Raw genomic sequence first — 19,198 nt, 5'->3', positions numbered from 1 at the left:
TTTAGTACTCACCTGTTCTAGCTGGAGGAAAGTAAAATGTAGCTTTGTTTTATGCAAGAAAAATGATAGCTTCTGTTATTTTTATATTTTTAAATTAGTGTAGTAGCAAAGCTAGGATGCACATACAGGTTTTTTTTTTTCTTTTGATAGTCTATTAAAAAATGTTTTTTAACAGCAGAGAGGTAAGTTCATGATAAATATCAATTGAAGCACCAAGCTGATCCTCAAGTTTGGTTACTTAACTCTTAGTTGATACAGGATAACTTAGTAAATTTGAGTTTCTAAAGGACTACATAGGTATCGACACAGTATGGTATTTTTACAATTCTGTAGAATTATTTAGGCCTAATTAAGTTTTAAATAGTCATTGGCTAAATAACTATTTTGACCAAAAAATTAAGTGTTTATGGAATCTTTTGTCAGTTAATGGAGAAAAACTAATGTTCACTAAGACATGTATTTCTCTCTTAAAGTATGGAATAAGTATAATTTATGATCTTTTTAGTTAGGTGTTAGATCTTGTAATTATTGGCTACTTGAAAACCTTTTGAATGGTTTTCAACTTTGAAGTGTGATAGTTCTGCAGTAAGTATGCAATCCATGGCTCTGTATAAAAATCCTGTGGCAGCTGATAAACTGATTAAAATTTCACATGTTCTTCTAGTTATTTTATAGACTAAGAAGATTTTAGAGCAAATGGGAGCCATTTCTAAGCCTTTGTTTTATAGATGGGGAAGGTTACATTTTGGTTGGCCGTCCCTGAAGTTACATAGTGGAAGATCTTCAAAGAGGAATTGTTTTTTCCTCTGTCTCTGAATGGTATTTAATCCTATTGATGAGGGTTGAGCAAATTTCAATGTGCATGTAAAATGCAAATTTTGATTTTGTAGGCCTGGATTGTAAGTCTGCATTTCTACCAAGGTCTCAGATGATGTTGGTGTTGCTGGTCCCAAGAATCAGCAAGGCTCTCAGTCTTAGATTCTGTACATGTGTTTCAAACAAAATCAACAAAAAACACTAAAATATATGTGAAGTTAAATGGAGAGTTGTTTTAAATATCACCATCTGAGACTATTTTCCCAATTATAGCATCTAAGTAACTGATGGGTATATATGGAAATGAAAGGTACGTGGTAAGGAAGGGAGCAGATTGATTTAAAAAATATGTCTACCATAATAGGATTTTGTTCTCTTTATCTGGCAAGTGTGCATATTTTAAGTTCTGTTTTAAAAAAAAAAATCTCTCTACATAAGATACTGAAATCTTACTGAGAATCATAGCTCTTTAACTTTACATGGTAGTAGATCTTAACAACTGTTACTTTTTCCACTATAAAATGATAATGTCTACTGTTTCAGAGAAAATCAGCAACTGTTATTTCTTCATTTGTATTGTGGCAAGGCTTAAAATGGGGTTATTATATGTGTTCTCCATCTTTGATTAATATAATTAACATTTTATAGTAAATTGGTAGTACTAATTAAGAGAGTAGAACTAGTAGAGTGCTTTGTGACTTTGTAAATAACTTAGAAACTCTTAAGGAACTACACATTAGTGTGCTATTTAAAAGGAGAAATAAATATTTTAGGTAGCTGACTTTATAAAACAGCATAAAAATGTTAGGTTGGTTCTTTTTTTCTCTCATTCTAAGTACAGCTTATAATAAACTCATTTTGACTCACACTGCTTTTTCACTGTATATTTTAAAGTGGGAATGCCTTTCTGTTCAGGTCACAGGGTTAGGAAGATTGCTGGCTAGCTTTTTCCTTTCTGCTTTTTAAACAATCAGCTCGAATGGGCTTCTTCCTGAAACATGAGTTATGTGGAATAATTACTAACCTCCCCTTTCCCCTCTCCCCTTCCTCCCCCCAGGGTTTTTCCATATTTTGTATTTCTAGCTTGGTGTTCTTGTGAATTTTTCTTTTATAAAAAGAATTGATTTTTCTAGAGCAGTTTTTGGTTCACAGCAAAATTGAGAGGAAGGTACAGAGATTTCCCATATCCTCCCTGTCCTCACATGCGTATAGCTCTCCATCACCATCATCCCCACCATTGATGAACTTACACTGACACATCATAACCACCCAAAGTTCATAGTTTACGTTACAGTTCACTCTTGGTATTGTACAATCTGTGGGTTTAGTCTAATGTGTAATGATATGTGTCCATCAGTATGGCAACATAGAGTATTTATGCTGCTCTAAAAATCCTCTGTGCTCTGCCTATTCTTCCCTTTCTCCCCTTCCTCCAACCCCTGCCAACCACTGGTCTTTTTAGTGTCTCCATAGTTTTGACTTTACAAGAATGTCATGTAGTTGGAATCATATAATATGTAATTTTTTCAGATTGGCTTCTTCCACTTAGTGTTATGCATTTAAGGTTCCATCACGTCTTCATGGCATAATAGATCATTTCTTTTTAGTGTGAATATATCTGGATGTACCACAGTTTATTTATCCACTCACTTACTAAAGGACATGTTCGTTTCTAAGTTTGGGCAGTTATGAATAAAGCTGCTATCTTCTAAGTTTTTAACTTACTCATGGCTTTCCTTATTAAAAGGTGTATGCATTGGGAGCCCAGTTGAGCTTATTTCACACTCAGCAATTGTTATAGGATAACTTTGTGAAGTTGAGTTTCTAATCTAAAGGACTACATATGTGTTGACACAGAGCAATTTGCATATTCAAATATAATTGTTTAAACTTTTACAGATATTATAAATATATTTAAAAATTTAATGCATACAAAGCTAACAACTGTTTTCTTATTGGCATTATCCCCCTATGTACGAACTATTCCACAATCTTTGTTCCCTCCCCACTTTGCCTTCTAATTTTGCTAAAGGCTGTTTCCCCTGTTTGGTGTTTTTTTCCCCTGTTTGGGGAAAAAGGCACAAAACAACCAAACAGGCCTTCCCTCTGGTTGTTTTGTCTTCTGCTTCCACAGAAGCCTTACTTTTTTCTGTTCTTTGGTCTCTGGTTACCTCCCTCCAGTCCTTACACCTGTTTCTTCCTCCACTGTGCCTGCAATGCATACACTTTGGGAGGTGGTAGAACTCAGTTTGTTCTTTGGTTTTGAGTGCCATTTCCAGGGCAGAGTTTCTCAAACATGCCAGGTCCTAAGAATATCTGAGTTGCTAGTTCCAAACACATATTTAGAATCTCAGGTTCCGCTCCTGGAAATTCTGATTCACTAGGTCTGGATTGAGGCCTGAGATAAATACCCGAAGTGATTCAATTCCTATGATAAGGCAAGTTTAAGAAATACTGTTTTAGACTATGTGCCATCTACCAACAGTCAGATTCCGTTCATTTGACCAGTAGATACAATCCTCTTAGAATTTTATAGAATCATAGACTAAGGGCTCTTGGAGATAATCTTGTCTAACTTCTACCTAGTGCAAATGCTTTAGAAAACCAGTGTTGGATTGATAATTATTCAGGAGCTTGTCTCTACATAAGGATTCATAAGGCCTCCAGTGGGCCCTCAACATTGTGTAGGAAGCTTAGTTCTTTGGTCAACTTGCTTGCCTTTACTTCATGATGACTATTCAGACTTTTTAATCTGTTTACATCTTTTCTGCATTTCCCTCCTGTTATAGTAGAGCAGCTATCCCACCTCCTCTTCAGAAGTTAATCCTTCTGCCTGTGTTCTGGATTCCATCCCTCATCCTGCTTAGGATTTTTAAAAATTGTCACAAAATATACATAACATAAAATTCGCTATTTAATTTAAAGTGTATAATTCATTGGCATTAAGTACTTTCGGAATGTTATGCAACCGTCTCCACTGTCCATTTCATCTCTGGTGATATTAATTACACTTGTTTTGAAATTTTATTCTCAGTTGTCTCTTTAATCAAGTTCCTTTTTGTTTGTTTTAATCTTTTATGTTAGATATTTTCCCTAAATGTCTGGTGATCTGTTTATATTCAAATATGAGTCAGTACAAAACTGATTAGAAACTATGAACATAGTAGGGGGGACTTATCATTTGATGACCGAGTAGGGAATCTGGCTGTATCATTGTAAGAAAAACTCCAGTTATCAGCATTTAGAGACCTTTTCTTTGGGGCTTTTAATTTCTACAGCTAAGAATCTACCCACATTTTTGCCAAAGTAGAGTAGCTTATACCCCTGTCTGCTAGGATTCTATGTAAGTGATTTCACTGTTAAATATATGGAATTTTATTTAATTATCTTTTTCAGTATACTAGGTCTTTTCCATACTTGTGCCTGGTATCTTTGTTTCTATAGTCTCTTTGGTTCATTTTCTCCAAAAAATACATAGGTAAGAAAGTACAGGATGGGAACATGAAAGGTAAGTGGAGGGTCTGACTGACTCGTAAACAGATTTTAAAGCTGTCGCCTTTGTTTTTAGTTTAATGCTTTGTTCCCCACCTTCTGTGATACTTAGCCTTTCCATGATTTTGTAGCATGAACTTGTTTTTTAGGTATCTTCTGTATAGGTACTCAGTATTCAAAGTGCTCAGTCTGCTAATTCCCCTATACATTTTTTACCTTCTAAAAATGTTTCAATAGCTTGTATCTATCATTTTTACTTCTGTTCTCTTTGAGCTTCTGGGACTTACAGCCTTTCTATTTTACTCTCACTTGAGTGTAGTTTTGGTAAGGAATATAAATAAATCATGTGTTCAGTTGGCCTTGTTTAACTAGCAGTCTTCACCTTTTCACCTTTACCAGACTTCACATTAGCTTTAAAACCTCACAGAAAAGAAGACTTAAATGGAAAGATGTTCTACGTTCTTGGATTAAGAAGAACGAACATCAAAATGATGATTTTCCCTAAATTTTAAATTGAACGTAATCCAAATAAAAATACCAATGGTTGTTTTTTTTTTCTGGGACAGTTGCCTGATTTAGAAGTTTATATGAAAAAATAAACAGACAAGAACAGCCAGGAAAACTTTGAAAAAGAAAAGGAGTGATGGAGGAGTGCCCTGTAAGATACCAATACATTCTAAAGATTTAATTATTAAGTAGGTGTATACTAGTTTATGAACATTGTTCAGTGAAAAAATTAAGTCCAGAAATAGACCCAAATATATATAGGCATTTGATAAGTAAAAATGATAGCATCTCAAATCTTTGGTGGCAGAGAGAATGTAGTGTTGGGACATCAGGGTATCTAGAATATACCTTAGTATCCATATCACTGTATATACCATGATCAATTCCAAATGGAATCAAAGATTTAAATGTAGAAGATGGACATAAATATAAGAAAACATGGAAGAATTCTTTTATAACTTTGGAGTGGCAAAGGTCTTTCTAACTGTGACTAAAACAGAACAAAAATCCCTGTAAATAAAGTCAAAAGACAAATTTCTGTCACTGACAGGATTAACCATCCTAAACTATAAAGAGCTCTAGAAATAGATAACGAGAAATACTAGGAACAAAGTATAAAAATAAGCAAGGATTGTAAATAGTTCACAGAAAAAGAAATACAAATGGTCCTTTAATCTTCTTGTCTGAAAAGATATATAACTTTATTCCTAAGAAAATGAAATTAAAACCAAGAAGATGCCAGTTTTATCAACTAGTAAAAATCCAAAAATTTTATAACATTCTATTAATAAGATTATGGGGCAACTCATACTTTTATAAACAAACTTCTTGAAAGAATTGTCTAGGGGTGGGGTATAGCTCATTTGTAGAGTGTGTATGTACTTGGCATGCAGGAGGCCCTGTGTTCAATCCCCAGTACTTCCATTAATAAAATTGTGTCCACTTGCTGTCTCCATTTCCTTATATCTCCATACCAGTTTGGTTTCTGCCTTCATAATTTCTCTCAAATAGCTCTTGCTAAGGTCACCAGTGGGCGTTTTTCATCTTCATTTTATTAGACGTTTCAGCAACATTTTGACCATATTCTTGAAATATTTTCTTACTTTGACTTTCATGATACTGTGCTCTCTTGGTTTTCTTTTTAACCTCTCTGACCTCTTGACAACTCTTTTACATTGTTTTTTGTTAGCTTTTCTTTCCCTTTTGTATTCTTTTAATTTGGAGCTTTCCAAGACCCCTAGTCTTTGAACTCTCTTTATTTTCTCTAATCAAGTCTCTTTTAAGACTAAAGTTCCAATAACTGCCAATGACTCGGATTTATATCCTCAAGTCACCATTTATTCTGATTTCAAACTCATATACCTTTTTGACACAGGCACTTGGGTGTTTCGAAGGTACTTTGTATTAGTTCCTATCGCTGCTCTAGCTAATTACCACAAACATAGTGCTTTAAGACAGTACAAATTTAGTCTCTTACAGTTCTGAAGGCTCTGAAGGAGAATCTGGCTTTTTTGAAATTTTTTTATATATGTTTTTGGGTTTGCTTGTTTTTTGTTGTTGTTTTGTGGGGCTTTTGGGGTTTTTTTTTGCCTTTTTCTTTTTAATCTTCTAGTGCCCATCTCTATCTCCTGGCCTTTGACCCCTTCTTCCATCTTCAGAGTGCATCAGTCCAATCACTGCTTCTGTCATCACATCACCTTCTCTCTGTGGCCAAGTCTCCCTCTGCTTCCTTCTTATAAGGACACTTGTGATTACACTTAGGGCCCACCTGGGTAATTCAGGCTCTCTCCCCAGCTCAAAATCCCTTCTTTTGCCGTAGCATATAACAGTCACAGGTTCTAGAGATTAAGACCTGGATATCTTTGGGAGCCATTATTTAGCCTAGTGCACACTTCAGTCTCATCATGTCCCAGAGTGAAGATACCACCTCCCCACCCAAACCTGGTCCTCTCCTCCAACAGAAAGAGTAGTTTCTTCATGAGGTTACAAAGGGCAGAACATGGGAGACATCCTTGATACTCGTTTCTCTCCTCTGTCATAACTGATCTTTCTCTAAGTCCAGGCAATTTTATCTCAAGGATATTTTTCAGATTAAAAAAAAAAAACTTTTTAAAATCAGCTCCACTGCTAATGGCTTAGTCTGTTGTTTGTAACCTACCTGGTCTCTTGTCTTTCAGAGTCCCTTTGAGAAAACAAAACCAAACCCCAAGCCCCACTCCCCACTAAAAAAATAAAGGCAAATCGGGTAACTTTCCTTTCCTCTTACTACTTTAGATCCTTAGTGATTTCCCAAATTCTTAATGTAGTCTTTGAGACTTTCCCTAACCCAGCCACAGCTCATTTCTCCAGTCTCATGTTTATTTTTCTCTTTTGTTTTCTGTTCAGCATCAGTAGCTTTCTTTTAGACCCTGGAAAGTGTGATGCTTAAAGGATTTTTTTTTCTTTAAACTTGTTTTGTAGATTTTAATTCACCGTTACTTTGAGGAATAGTTTATCCCCTATATCAGGATCCCATGTTCTCTTTCATAGTATCCTACAAATGCCATTCAGAAGATTTGTTACAGTTTATAATTAAATGCTTGTGTAGTGTCTGCCTCTCTCTACTAGATTGTAAGTTTCCAGGGGCCAAGAATGGGTCTGGTTTGCTGTATCTGTATTTAGGACAATGTCTGGCATATAATACACAGTAAACATTAATTGAGTGGATGATAGCGGCTTTCCTGTACATCCTGTTCTTTATTTAAAGTTATGTGAGTCTGCTCTTTTGTGATAAGCTTCCAAGTATTTGAAGATTATTATGTGTCTACTTTAATCTTTTCAAGTCAAATACTTTGAAAATATATTTAATTTCATCACTCTTCCTAAAATTTGTATGGTTTCCAAGTCACTAATCATCTTAATTGTTCTCTTTTGGCTGTGCTCTTGTAATAGACTTTTTTTTAGCCCAGAGCAGGAGATAATAATCCAGGTGTTGTAATCTGTGCAATACAGAGTATTGCCTCCCTTAGTATAAAGTGTGCAAGATACAGGCTAAACCACCAATAACAGAGAGCTCTCACATACAGTGGCTAGAACAAAATAAGTTTCTCTCTGAGTAACAAGTCTAGAAGTAAGCAGCTCTGTTCGTGATGTCATCCAGGATTCTGCTTTCCTTCTGTCTTTAAGTTTTGCCATTTCCTTTGGTGGTGGTGTCATGTGCATGCTTGAACTTGGCCCAAGGGAGAAAGAGGATGTGGAGAGCCAGCCACTTACTTACAAAGGCATGCTCTAGAAATTGCATATGTAACTTATGCTAACATTTCACTGTCCATAACTTAGTCACAGATCATACTTAGCTGCCAAGGAGTCTAGCTTATTGGCTATATGCCCAGGAAGTTCTGTTACTAAAAAGAAGAGTAGAATAATTATTTTGCTTGTTTGGCATTAGTATCACAATTGGTACACGTTGAATTTCTGGCCGTAAGTGCTTTTCCATCTTTGAATTTGTGCTGTTAATTATTTAAATACATTGGAAACGTTAGCGTTTATTAAATTATTCAATACAAGTGATACATACTGTTAATTAGCTTTATTACTACTACGTTTTTGGGAGGGGCAGAGTTTAATGGCTGATTATTTCTAGGCTCAGCAAACATATTCAACAATTTCTCCTCTTCATTTTCTTTCTCTTTCCAAATAGGAAAGGATGCTTTATATTTATTCATGTCACATATTAATTATCCTAGGTATTTGCATTTTTTTGTTGTCTTTCAGTGCAATGCTATTGAATTTAGTGGTATTTAAATTAGGTAAACTTGAAATACTGTGATATAACAATGTTAATTCAGTCTAACTTTGTGTGCAAAATTTAAAGTAATGTGAATCCCTTCAAATTAATAATCCATTAAGAGTTGTATAATCTCAAAACTAGCAGGCCAAGTAAGTTAACGAAAACTACCACATGGCAGTGTACTTCTTCAAGATTGGTCTGTTAAGTGAGATTTAAATTGTGACAGGTCTTTAAGAAATTTATCACATAGCTTGAAAGCCTTTCTTGGAAGGCATTTCTGATAATTGGGAATAGTGGCAGGTGGTATTCGGAGGAGACTGATACTTCTTACTAGCCCAGAAAGCGTAGTGTTCCTAGAACTGGTGCTGAAGTTAAAGCTGCTGTAGTCATTTTGGGTACTAGGCTTAGAAAAGCTAGAATACTGCTTAGAAAAGTTCCCTTGCTTCCCCTTCTTTATCTCTATATCCCATAATCATCCTCTTTCCCAGACTTTCTACACTGGCTTTTTACACATGGTGATCACACAAAGAAATGGAAGGTAATTCATACAAATATATGCAAAGTATTCTGGCCTGGGCAGTTGTTGTTTAAGGATCACCTAAGGAGATTTTGGGGGAAAGATTTGTAAGGAATTAGGAAATCACTGCTGTTTATAACAAGATCTGAGACCTTTTATGGGTTTATGTGTATGTGTGGGATGATGTTAAATTGTCTGTGGAAAAAAATAGTGGGATGATTCTGAAAATCCTGCTGAAGAACTTAATAGTAAAGAACTGTGTACTAGATGTTCATTTATACTTTCTGTTGAGGCAAAATAGTAACAATTGATTCTTAAAAACAATTTTTTTGAATGTTTAATAGAGACCCACCTTACAAAAGCATAATTACGTGTTAGGCTTTTTCAGTTTAGTCTACATCTTAGCTAAAGTAGAATTTGCTAGGTTACTGATCTGAGGTGGAAATCCTGGTTAGAATCCAATGTTTTTAGTCTAGACGTCTGTATACACAGGATCTGTCTCTACATTTGAGAAACAGCCATTCTGAATTGGGGATAGGAATATTAAGAACATACGTGAGATGATGACCAGAAGAATAATAAGAAGCTTGCATTGAATCATTTGGTAGATTTTGTTTGAATGTTAGGATTCTCTGGGCTACAAATTTGTATAGAATATGCTAACTTTACTAGAGAGTTGATACAGAGAAAATGTCTCTGTGCTTGTAGGTGACATTAGACTTCAGAAAAAGGAAAGATTATGAAGGGTGATCAGGGTGGCTTCCAGAAGAAAAGTCTTGAACTGATCTTTGAAAGATAAGATTTAGGTTGTCAGAAAAGAGGACATTCTAAGAAGGGCAGATGCAAGAGAAAAATCAGTGCTGACAGAAATAAGTTCGGCATAAGTTGCTTAGAGAAAACGATTAGGCTGCCTAGGGTGGAGGATCTTACATGGAGGTAATGGGAGATTGGGTTTGCTAACAGTCATCCGGGTATATGGCCTGATGTGAAGTCTTTCAAGCTAGGGAGTGCAAAGTGAGTATGGAAGATTAATTTGACAATAATACTTTTTTTCTTAACTGCCCTGCCAGTTTTAATTTGCTTACTGTTTTTTTTCCTTAATAAAGATCACTTTAAAGTGTTTACAAAGTTCCAAAATCATCATTCTCTGAGAAGTTTAATTATATCTTAATGTTTCCAGTATTTCTTTGAGATGCTGGGACCATAGACCAACTTGGACTTGAAATTTCTGTTTGTGGCACATATATCAATGTATTTGTCAGTGTGCTAGGGTGCCTTTCTGTAACTATTGACTTTATCCAAGGTACTGACCTTGGAGTTCTTAGTATGTAGAAGAAATAGCAACATTGGAAATGATACCTTATCCTAATTCTTATATTACAGTGTACTTCAGTCCTTTCTCCCCCCTCTTTCGTTTTATCTCAGGTCAACAGGACATACTGCTGTGGCACCTACCGAGCAGGTCCTATGCGGCAGATAAGTCTTGTTGGAGCAGTAGATGAAGAAGTTGGTGATTATTTTCCAGAGTTCCTTGATATGTTAGAAGAATCACCATTTCTGAAAGTGAGTGTTTTTCAAATTATTAAAGTTCTGATCATTACTTAAATGGACACTTTCCATTAAAAAGTTTTAAGCTAATCTTGTCTATTAAAATTAAATTTTCTCCACTGTTTTGAATAGAAATGTTTAGAAAATTATTGATATAAAATACTTAACTTCAATTATTCTTTTTAACATATAAATTACTGTCTAATGAAGCATTTTTTTTCTTTATGTACACATATAAACTTCTTAGAGCTTGCTTTGTGTTTTTGGGCTTTTTTTGTTTTTATCGGGGTACTGTGGATTGGACCCAGGACCTTGTGCATGCACTCTACCACTGAGCTGTACCCACTTCCCCCTCTCAAGCTTTCTTTTAGGTGTGAAGGGTTAATTTGTAAATAGTTAAAAAAAACTTTTTTTTGATGGTTAGTATGTCTGTTTACTAAATGGAACAAAATCACTTTAAGTCTCATTATGCATTTGATTTCTTTGTATAACATTTTCTGTTTTTATATATTCATCATGCTCTTCAACTTTTCTTAAACTGGTATTTAAACAGAATTAAAAAAAATCTTAGCAAAAAAAATTTTTTTTAATGTAACTTATTCATCTGACTTCCAGATGACTTTGCCCTGGGGTACACTTTCCAGCCTTCGACTCCAGTGTAGGTCCCAGAGTGATGATGGGCCTATCATGTGGGTAAGGCCAGGAGAGCAGATGATCCCTACAGCAGATATGCCAAAGTCACCCTTCAAAAGACGACGGTAAACATTTACTTTTCTCAAATAATCAAAAAGCACTTTATTTTAGTCGATTGCTTATAGAAATGATTGAGACCTGAGCAGTTTGAAAACCATTTGTCTAAATTATTTGAAGAGCTATGTTAAGTAAATCTTCTAGTTGTCAGTTCCTTAGTCCAGTTCACTCATTACACAGTTATCAGAGTAAGGAATCCTACCAAAAAACAAATTTAACTTTTACTTCTTTTCTTAAAACCTGGGTCCTAACTGCCTGCAAGATAAATGCTCAAACTCCTTTGTATGGTTTACAAGGATCTTTCATAATCTGGCCCCAACAGTATCTCTTCTAGATTTGTCTGCTTCTAGTCCACTCCAGCCACACTGAATTCTGTTTCTAAACCATGGTCTTTCACAACTCTGTGCTTTTGTGCTGTTCTTTTTACTTGGAATGGCATCCTCTCCCCTATCTTCCTCTCTACCTGGCAAACTGTTTTAACAAATTTCAAAACATTTGAACATCATTTCTTTTGTGAAGCTTTTCTTTGTTTCCTTAGACAGTTAGTTGTTCCCTTCTCTGTGCTTACACATCATTCTGTTCATTAATGATCTGTTTACAGTTTTTTGGTTTTTACTAAATTTTGCCTTTTTTTGAGGACAGTCTTATTCTTCTCTGTCTTCATGGCACATAGCAAGTGATCAGTGTTTACTGAATGAAATCAGTATTCTCCTGTAGTAATTCATATTGGGCTAACAGGTTTTTTGTTTCAGACAAAATTTATTTTGCTTAAAACAAATGTAGATTAACTTACTCTAGTACTACAAAAAATCTCATTTAATGAGACTGGAAATGATTTATATTTGCTTAGACTATAATAAAAACCCCTAAGTGAATTTTAATGGACTGGTCTAGACCTTACCTTAAAGCTCATAGGAGAGTGATACTAGAACTAAGTATGAAATAATCCTAGCTACTTAAGATAATCATGAAAATACTTTGTAAGAACTATTTATGAATGCAAGGTGGTGGCATGGTAAAACATGGCAGTAAACCAAAACTTCTGCACATTGCTAGGCTATAGCATTAATTGTACATCATGATTATGAATCTTGATAGTCTTAATTCTTAAGTGTTGTATACCTTTACTCTATAGTCTCCCAAAAGGAAATGACCATTGTTTGTTTCCTGATTATTATAAACTTAAAAAAAAATCAGATAATAGAAAAAAGTAAAAAGGCAAAAAATACCTATAATCCCACCCATTTAGGCATATTAACCTTTCAAATTTTGGTCCATGTATGCTCATAAATTTTCTTTGTACTTAAATGAACTCATTCTTTACGTGATGTTTACTTTAAAACTTGTTTTTTTCCCCCTTAGATTTATGTGTTACATTAAAATGCAGCCATATCATCATTTCTAAATGACTATGTAGTTTTGACTGTATGGTTGTATCAAGATTTATTTAACCAATTCTTTATTCATGTAAATTGTTTCCAGTTTTTCAATATAAATGGTGTTTTGACAAACATGACAGTGATATGCTAGAGCCTGTTTGTACCAGCTCATAGGGCGATTATTAGCCTCGCAATTCCACATTGAGTGAGGTCACATTAGTAGCTTGAAATTGGCCATGTTGAGAGTATTTATACCACAGAAAGCAGCATATGAGCTACAAATCAGCCTTCTACCCTCTAAAGCCAGTTGTTAAACATGTACAACATATTGATTATGGCTGACTGACTTAGAGGGCTGGCTGGCTGACTGGTTGATAGGGAGGGAGGTGCATGTGCATGTTTATTTTCTTGGTAGAAATTACTAAAGGCTCAAAGTATATACACATTCCTAATTGACTTCCAGGAATGTACCAATTTATACTCTCACCCATATAGTGAGACAGTACCTTTTCCCCCTACCCTTCACCAACATTCATTTTAACTTTGTTGATTGATTGAACAAAAATGTGTTATTTTAATTTGCTTTTCTTTTAGGGGTTTGTATTTCTTTTGTGATTCCTTTTTAATTTTTTCTACTCATATTTCTATTGGGGTGTTTTTAATGTGTAAAAATCCCTGTGTATTAATTATAACTATTATTTTTTTCTTACGTTGCAAGTTTTTCTCATTTTTCTTTTAGCATAAACTTTAGCTTAAAGGTTTTTCTTTACTCCGTTTTTTTCAGTTTCTTTTTTTTTTTAACTCACGGAAATTTTTATTTATATGTTGTCAGATTGATCTTTTCCTCTGAGGTTTCTCTCAGTGGCAGGCTTTGAAAGGCCTTCTCTCATTTAGTATTATAAAATACTTACCTACATTTTCTTCTAGTACATCGGTGAATTCAGTATTTATATATTTTATCTAGCTAGTATTCCTTTCAGTATGAAGGGAGAGAGTTAGTTTAACATTCTTTTCAAGTAGTTAGGCAGCTGTACCAACATCATTTATTTATTTCTCCACTAACCTGAGGTGCTATTAAATCTTATTTCTATTGGATAAAATATTCTTAGGAGAGGCATTCAAAAGCACTTTGAATTAGAGTGAATAAAACAGAACTTAAATACTAATGTCATCTCTCTGTGTTAATGAGAATACCCTGTTGCTTAAAGTGGTGAAATCAATGTGAGAAGCTGTCTAGTTATCAAGGGCACTGCTAGTGAAGATGATCTTTAAATTTATGAATTCTAGAGAAATATATGTACAGGGTTTTAAAACAGTGAACAGTATAGTAGGGTTTATAATGAAAAACCTGGCCACCTTTGCCTCCAGAGGCAAACACCTTTTTACCAAAGGCAAAAAAAATTTCTGTTTTTAATGCCTGTTTTGTTTGTTTTGTTTTAAGGCTTTGACAAGAAATTTGTGAGTTTTTTGGTATAATAGATAGGGATTCCTTCCCTTCATGGGTTCTCCAGATAGTTAAATGACCCTTACTTTATGCTCTTCATCCCCTTTCTACTTTTGTTAACTGTGCTTTTACATTGTTGAGGTTAATTCAGAGTCTCCTTTAAAAACATAATTAGGCTCTATTATATGCTTTGTCAATAGGTATGTTCTAAAATTTGAAAACCAGTAAATGGCATTTTAAATATTATGAGTAGGTAAGTTTACTGCAGACCAAACTAATAGGCTAAAATTTGCATTCTAGGGTTCCAGTGGTTTGTTATCACTCAGAGGAATAATACACAAAAAGATCTTTCTTTTCTTTATTTCACCTAGATACTGAAAATTGTGCCGCATTTTAGTTTGTTTCATATTTGGATTGTGCTGATTTTTACTCTCTTTATTGCTTAAGATACATTACTTTTTTCTAGAATCACACTGACCTTTTCCTCTATTACTGTGCCTTTGGGTATTGCCTTTTTATATAGCCTTTTTTGGGGGTAGAGTGTTGGTAGTTACATTGCATTCTTTGCTTTTATCTTAATGAATCCAGAATTTTAATCATACTGTCTGCTCTAACATGTCACTTTGTACCTGGAAATCTTCTGGAACTCTCTTTTCTTACCTCAGTGTGAAAAGCTTATTTCACAGTTCCCTACCTAGGACTTCCCGTTTAGTAGTTTTTCTGCTTTAACCTATGGTTGTCTTCCTCGGTTTGTTTCTTTTTCTTGTCTGAGAACATGCGCAAGTTATATTGTAAGAAAAGGTAGGTATTGAGTCATATGTCTGGAAATTTTTTTCTGTCATTAAATGTGATAGTTTAGCTGGAGTTCAGAGGGTGTATTTCCCCTTAGAATTTTTAGCACTGCCTTTGTGTCTTCTGGTATCTATTGTTTAAGAGACGTTTTAATGCCAATGTAATTTTTGTTCTTTTGTAAGTAACCTGCTTTCTTTTCTTCTCTGAAAGCTTAATTTCACAGTGATATTTTTGGGTCTTTATTTGGGTCTTTCATTCTATTTTCATTTTTAAATCCTTTTTGTTTTTTGGTGGGTCCCTTAAACTTAAAGATTCGTGTCCCCTTTCATTTCTCAGAATTTTTATTGCTTAGTTTCTTCAGTAATTTATTTATTTTCTCTATTATTTCTTCCTGAAACTACTGTTGGTTAAATAATGAACCCAGTTTGATTATCCTCATTTCTTATTTCTTATCCTTTTGCTTTCAGTTTTCTTATTATGTTTCTTATTATCTTTTTGCTTTCAATTTTGGGACATTTACTTGACTCTTGGCTTCTGACAAAATCCTTTAATTTCAGCATTGTTTATTTTGGTCTTTGTCAGGCTGCCATCGGCTATCTTCATATATCTGGTGATTGGTTGACCCATTCAAGTTAAGGAATAAAGCATTCGGCTTACTGGGAGTTCTAGTTGTATTTCAGTGAGGCTTGTCAATAGGTGGGTTTCACTTTAGAGTTAACAGGCATAGAACTGGACATTAAAGGATGTTCCAAATACCAGAGGATTATGTTAGTTCTAATCGTATGGTTAAGTTCAGTATGTTTAGAGAAGAACATGCAGGGTTTTTTTGGCTGCTTGGTATGGTGGCTTGGTTGTCAGGATACTTTTGATTACAAGCAATAAAACTGATTCAGACTGGTTCATAAAATAAAATGTTATCCTCTGTATATCAAGAAGTTCAGAGAGGCAGACTCTAGGCACCATATAGTCAATGGCTCAGTGCTGTCATAAAGGAACCAGGTTTTTTCCTCTCTGCTCTGTGATTCTCTGCCTAGGCTTTGTATTTACAGTGGCTTCCTTTATGGTTGCTGGTTGGCTGTAGCTGTTCTAGGTACCACATCTGGATCTGGTTACATCTGATAGAAGAGACTCTCTCCTTTTACTTCTTTCTTAGGAGCTAGGAAACTTCCCAGAAGTCTTCCTGTATATTCCACATTCATATTCCAGATTGCCTCTCATACTGCTAGCCAGATTCATGCCCGTTCCTAAATCAGTCACTGGCAAATAAGCTTAGCATAATTTGCCAGAACTTGTCAGGATCTACCTCTGGAGCTTGTGAATGAGGTTCCCTATAGGGGAGGAGCAGATACTTAATAAAAATCAGAGTTTTATCAGGGAAATTAAGATGAAGGATAGTTGCTGGTGGGTCACCCATGAGGCTAAATGCCTGACTGTCCAGATTTCTACCACGAGGTGGCAGGTGACAGGTTTATCTGCAGAATTTCACTTTATTTGGCTCTTTCTCAGCTTAACTTCATTTCTATCCATTAGCATCGTTATACTAGCCTTTTTCTCTTGACTCTTAGGTTTCTCCAAGGTTTGTTGGGCAGGCCTGCTGCCTTTTTAGCTGCCATTCCCTTCTTATATAGTCTAGGCCTGTGGCTTTCTCTGCTCAGTTTCATTAGTTCAAGACACTTAGTCATTTTTCATCTTCCAGAAATGTGTTGATTTTGTTCATTCACTGATTCATTTCCTTTGTTGCTTCATATTAATTCCTTTACTGTCACCTTTAGATTATTATATTTAGGAGGTTTTGCACACATAAAAAAAGCAGAAGGTAAATATAATAAACTCCCATGTATTCAATATCAACAGTTGTCAATTCACAGCCAATTCTGTTTCATCTGTACACTCATCCACTCCTCCACTACTCTTCCCTACCCCTGCCACATTAGTTTGAAGCCTTTTACTTTCATTTTAATGTGGAAGGAGATCATGTAGATGCTCAGTTTGCCGCCTTGAATCAAGTCTAGTAGAATATTTTGAGAGTTAAAAATGACTCAGGGCAAAGAAACATACAGCCTTGAACTTTGAATTGTATTTTCTGTTGCTTCATAGACAACTAAATTTTATATATTCACACACTACATTTGAGCCAAATCAAAGACAGAGCTTCTGTGTTACCATGGCGTACTGAGAGAAGGTAATCACATTCAGCATTACACTCTAGTGTGTTAAATGCTAATGATCAAAATGATTGAACCCCTCTCAGCCCTCATTGTATTTAAAATTTGGTATTTTAGCAGACTTCTTTGCCTTATTGCTGTTAATGCTTTGTCCCCTTCCTTTACTTCACAACCAAATCAACTACAGATCAATGAATGAAATTAAAAATCTCCAGTACCTACCTCGGACCAGTGAACCCCGTGAAGTCCTCTTTGAAGATAGGACAAGAGCTCATGCTGATCATGTAGGTCAGGGGTTTGACTGGCAGAGTACGGCTGCTGTTGGGGTTTTGAAAGCTGTACAATTTGGTGAATGGTAAGTTAATAGAACTCAACTGCATGATTGGTTTATATTGTCTTAAGATATGGACTCAGTTTGAAAGGTTGGGGACAATTTTTTTAAAGTATGGTAAAATACACATAACATAAAATTAAAATCTTAACTGTTTTTACCTGTGCAGTTCAGTAGTGTTAAGTATATTCACATTGTTGTGAAACAGATCTCTAGATCTTTTTCATCTTATAAAATTGTAACTCTGCACCCATTAAACAATAACTCTCTTTTCCCCTCTCCCCCCCAGTTCCTGGTAACCATCATTCTACTTTGTTTCTATGAATTTGACTACTTTAAATACCTCATAAGTGGAGTCAGTCATTATCTTTTTATAATTGACTTATTTCAGTTAGCATGATATCTTTAAGGTTCATTATATTGTACCATGTATCATTTCCTTCGTTTTTAAGGCCGAATAGTATCCATTATATGTATATGCCACATTTTGTTTATCCATTTATCTGTCAGTGGACACTTGGGTTGCTTCCACCTTTTGGCTGTTACGAACAAATAGCTCTTCATGTCCCTGCTTGCATTGTTTTGGGTATATACCCAGAAGTGGAATTGCTAGACCATATGGTAATTCTGTTCTTAACTGTTGTTTTTCATAGAGGTTGCACCCTTTTACATTTGGTTGGGGCCCAGTTTTAACAAGGCTCAACATAGAATTTAGCTTTTTTAAAAGCTGTTTTACTTTGTTTTTCATATTTATGCCTTCAGGGCCTTCAATATTATGGTTGAGTTTCATCTGACCTTCTTCTTAGAAGTATATAGTTCAGTCACAGGTTGACAATAAGTATTTCAAGTTAAAGATCATTTAGCTTTTTTCTGCTATTTTGAAAACTGAAAGGTATAACATTTGCATGGCTGAGATGTGTTTGAGGTCTCCATTTCATTCTGCCCTGATGTTGACATTATAGGGTGGCAAGGAGATGTGGGCAGAGTGGTTAGAGGATGCCAATGTAACTAGTTTACAACAAAACTATTTGTTTTTAGTCATTGATGTTTTAGTTTTACAACAGCTAATTTTCATTTTTTTATAAGTGGCTTTATTGATTGACACAGCATTGTAAACTGACAAAACTTCAATAAAATTTCTTTAAATTAAAAAAAAAATCAGCTTTTTTTTTTTTAAGTTGATTAAAGAAACAAAGATATACTTTGTCCTTAGAATCTATGCATCTATTTCTGTGCTAGTGTACAGGAACTGTCATTTTCTTTGTTATCATTTCATTGTGATCACTTTCAGTTATGAGATGCTTGTTTCTAAAGCTTAATTTTGCTAATTTTAGGAGTGACCAACCTCGTATAACCAAAGATGTGATTTGTTTTCATGCTGAGGATTTTACTGACGTTGTACAGAGACTTCAGTTAGACCTTCATGAACCTCCGGTTTCCCAGGTAATGACTTTAGCTTATTTATTAGTTATTACTTATTTATTACTCTTTGAGTGAGATTTTGGAAATAAGTATTTTTACCCATTTTATTTTATAGTTGTATACATGGGATAGTGAATTTAATTTTATTACTATTAAAGGCTGTGTGTGGAGGGTGTTGAAAATCATTAAAACAGAGCTTCCCAAGCAGAATGCTTAGGATCTCTTCAATATTTGGGATGCCAGGTGGGCCTGGGATGGTCCCAGGG

The 19,198-nt window shown here is 34.9% G+C and overlaps 1 protein-coding gene across 2 annotated transcripts in view; it reads left to right on the top strand.

Annotated features, from left to right (window-relative positions):
• RSBN1 (round spermatid basic protein 1) overlaps nt 1–19,198 on the top strand; it is a 40,940-nt gene that overhangs the window by 16,705 nt on the left and 5,037 nt on the right. For both annotated transcript variants that reach the window (XM_064488857.1, XM_010976208.3), the window contains exons 3-6: nt 10,527–10,664; nt 11,265–11,407; nt 17,367–17,534; nt 18,845–18,953. In XM_064488857.1, coding sequence (XP_064344927.1) covers nt 10,527–10,664; nt 11,265–11,407; nt 17,367–17,534; nt 18,845–18,953 — 558 coding nt within the window. The remainder of the gene's footprint in view (nt 1–10,526; nt 10,665–11,264; nt 11,408–17,366; nt 17,535–18,844; nt 18,954–19,198) is intronic.

The sequence above is a fragment of the Camelus dromedarius genome, chromosome 9 (assembly GCF_036321535.1).
Source record: "Camelus dromedarius isolate mCamDro1 chromosome 9, mCamDro1.pat, whole genome shotgun sequence".
NCBI classification, from domain to species: Eukaryota; Metazoa; Chordata; class Mammalia; order Artiodactyla; family Camelidae; genus Camelus; species Camelus dromedarius.
Note: the sequence above shows the minus strand (reverse complement) of the source record. Positions and strands in the feature narration are given on the sequence as shown.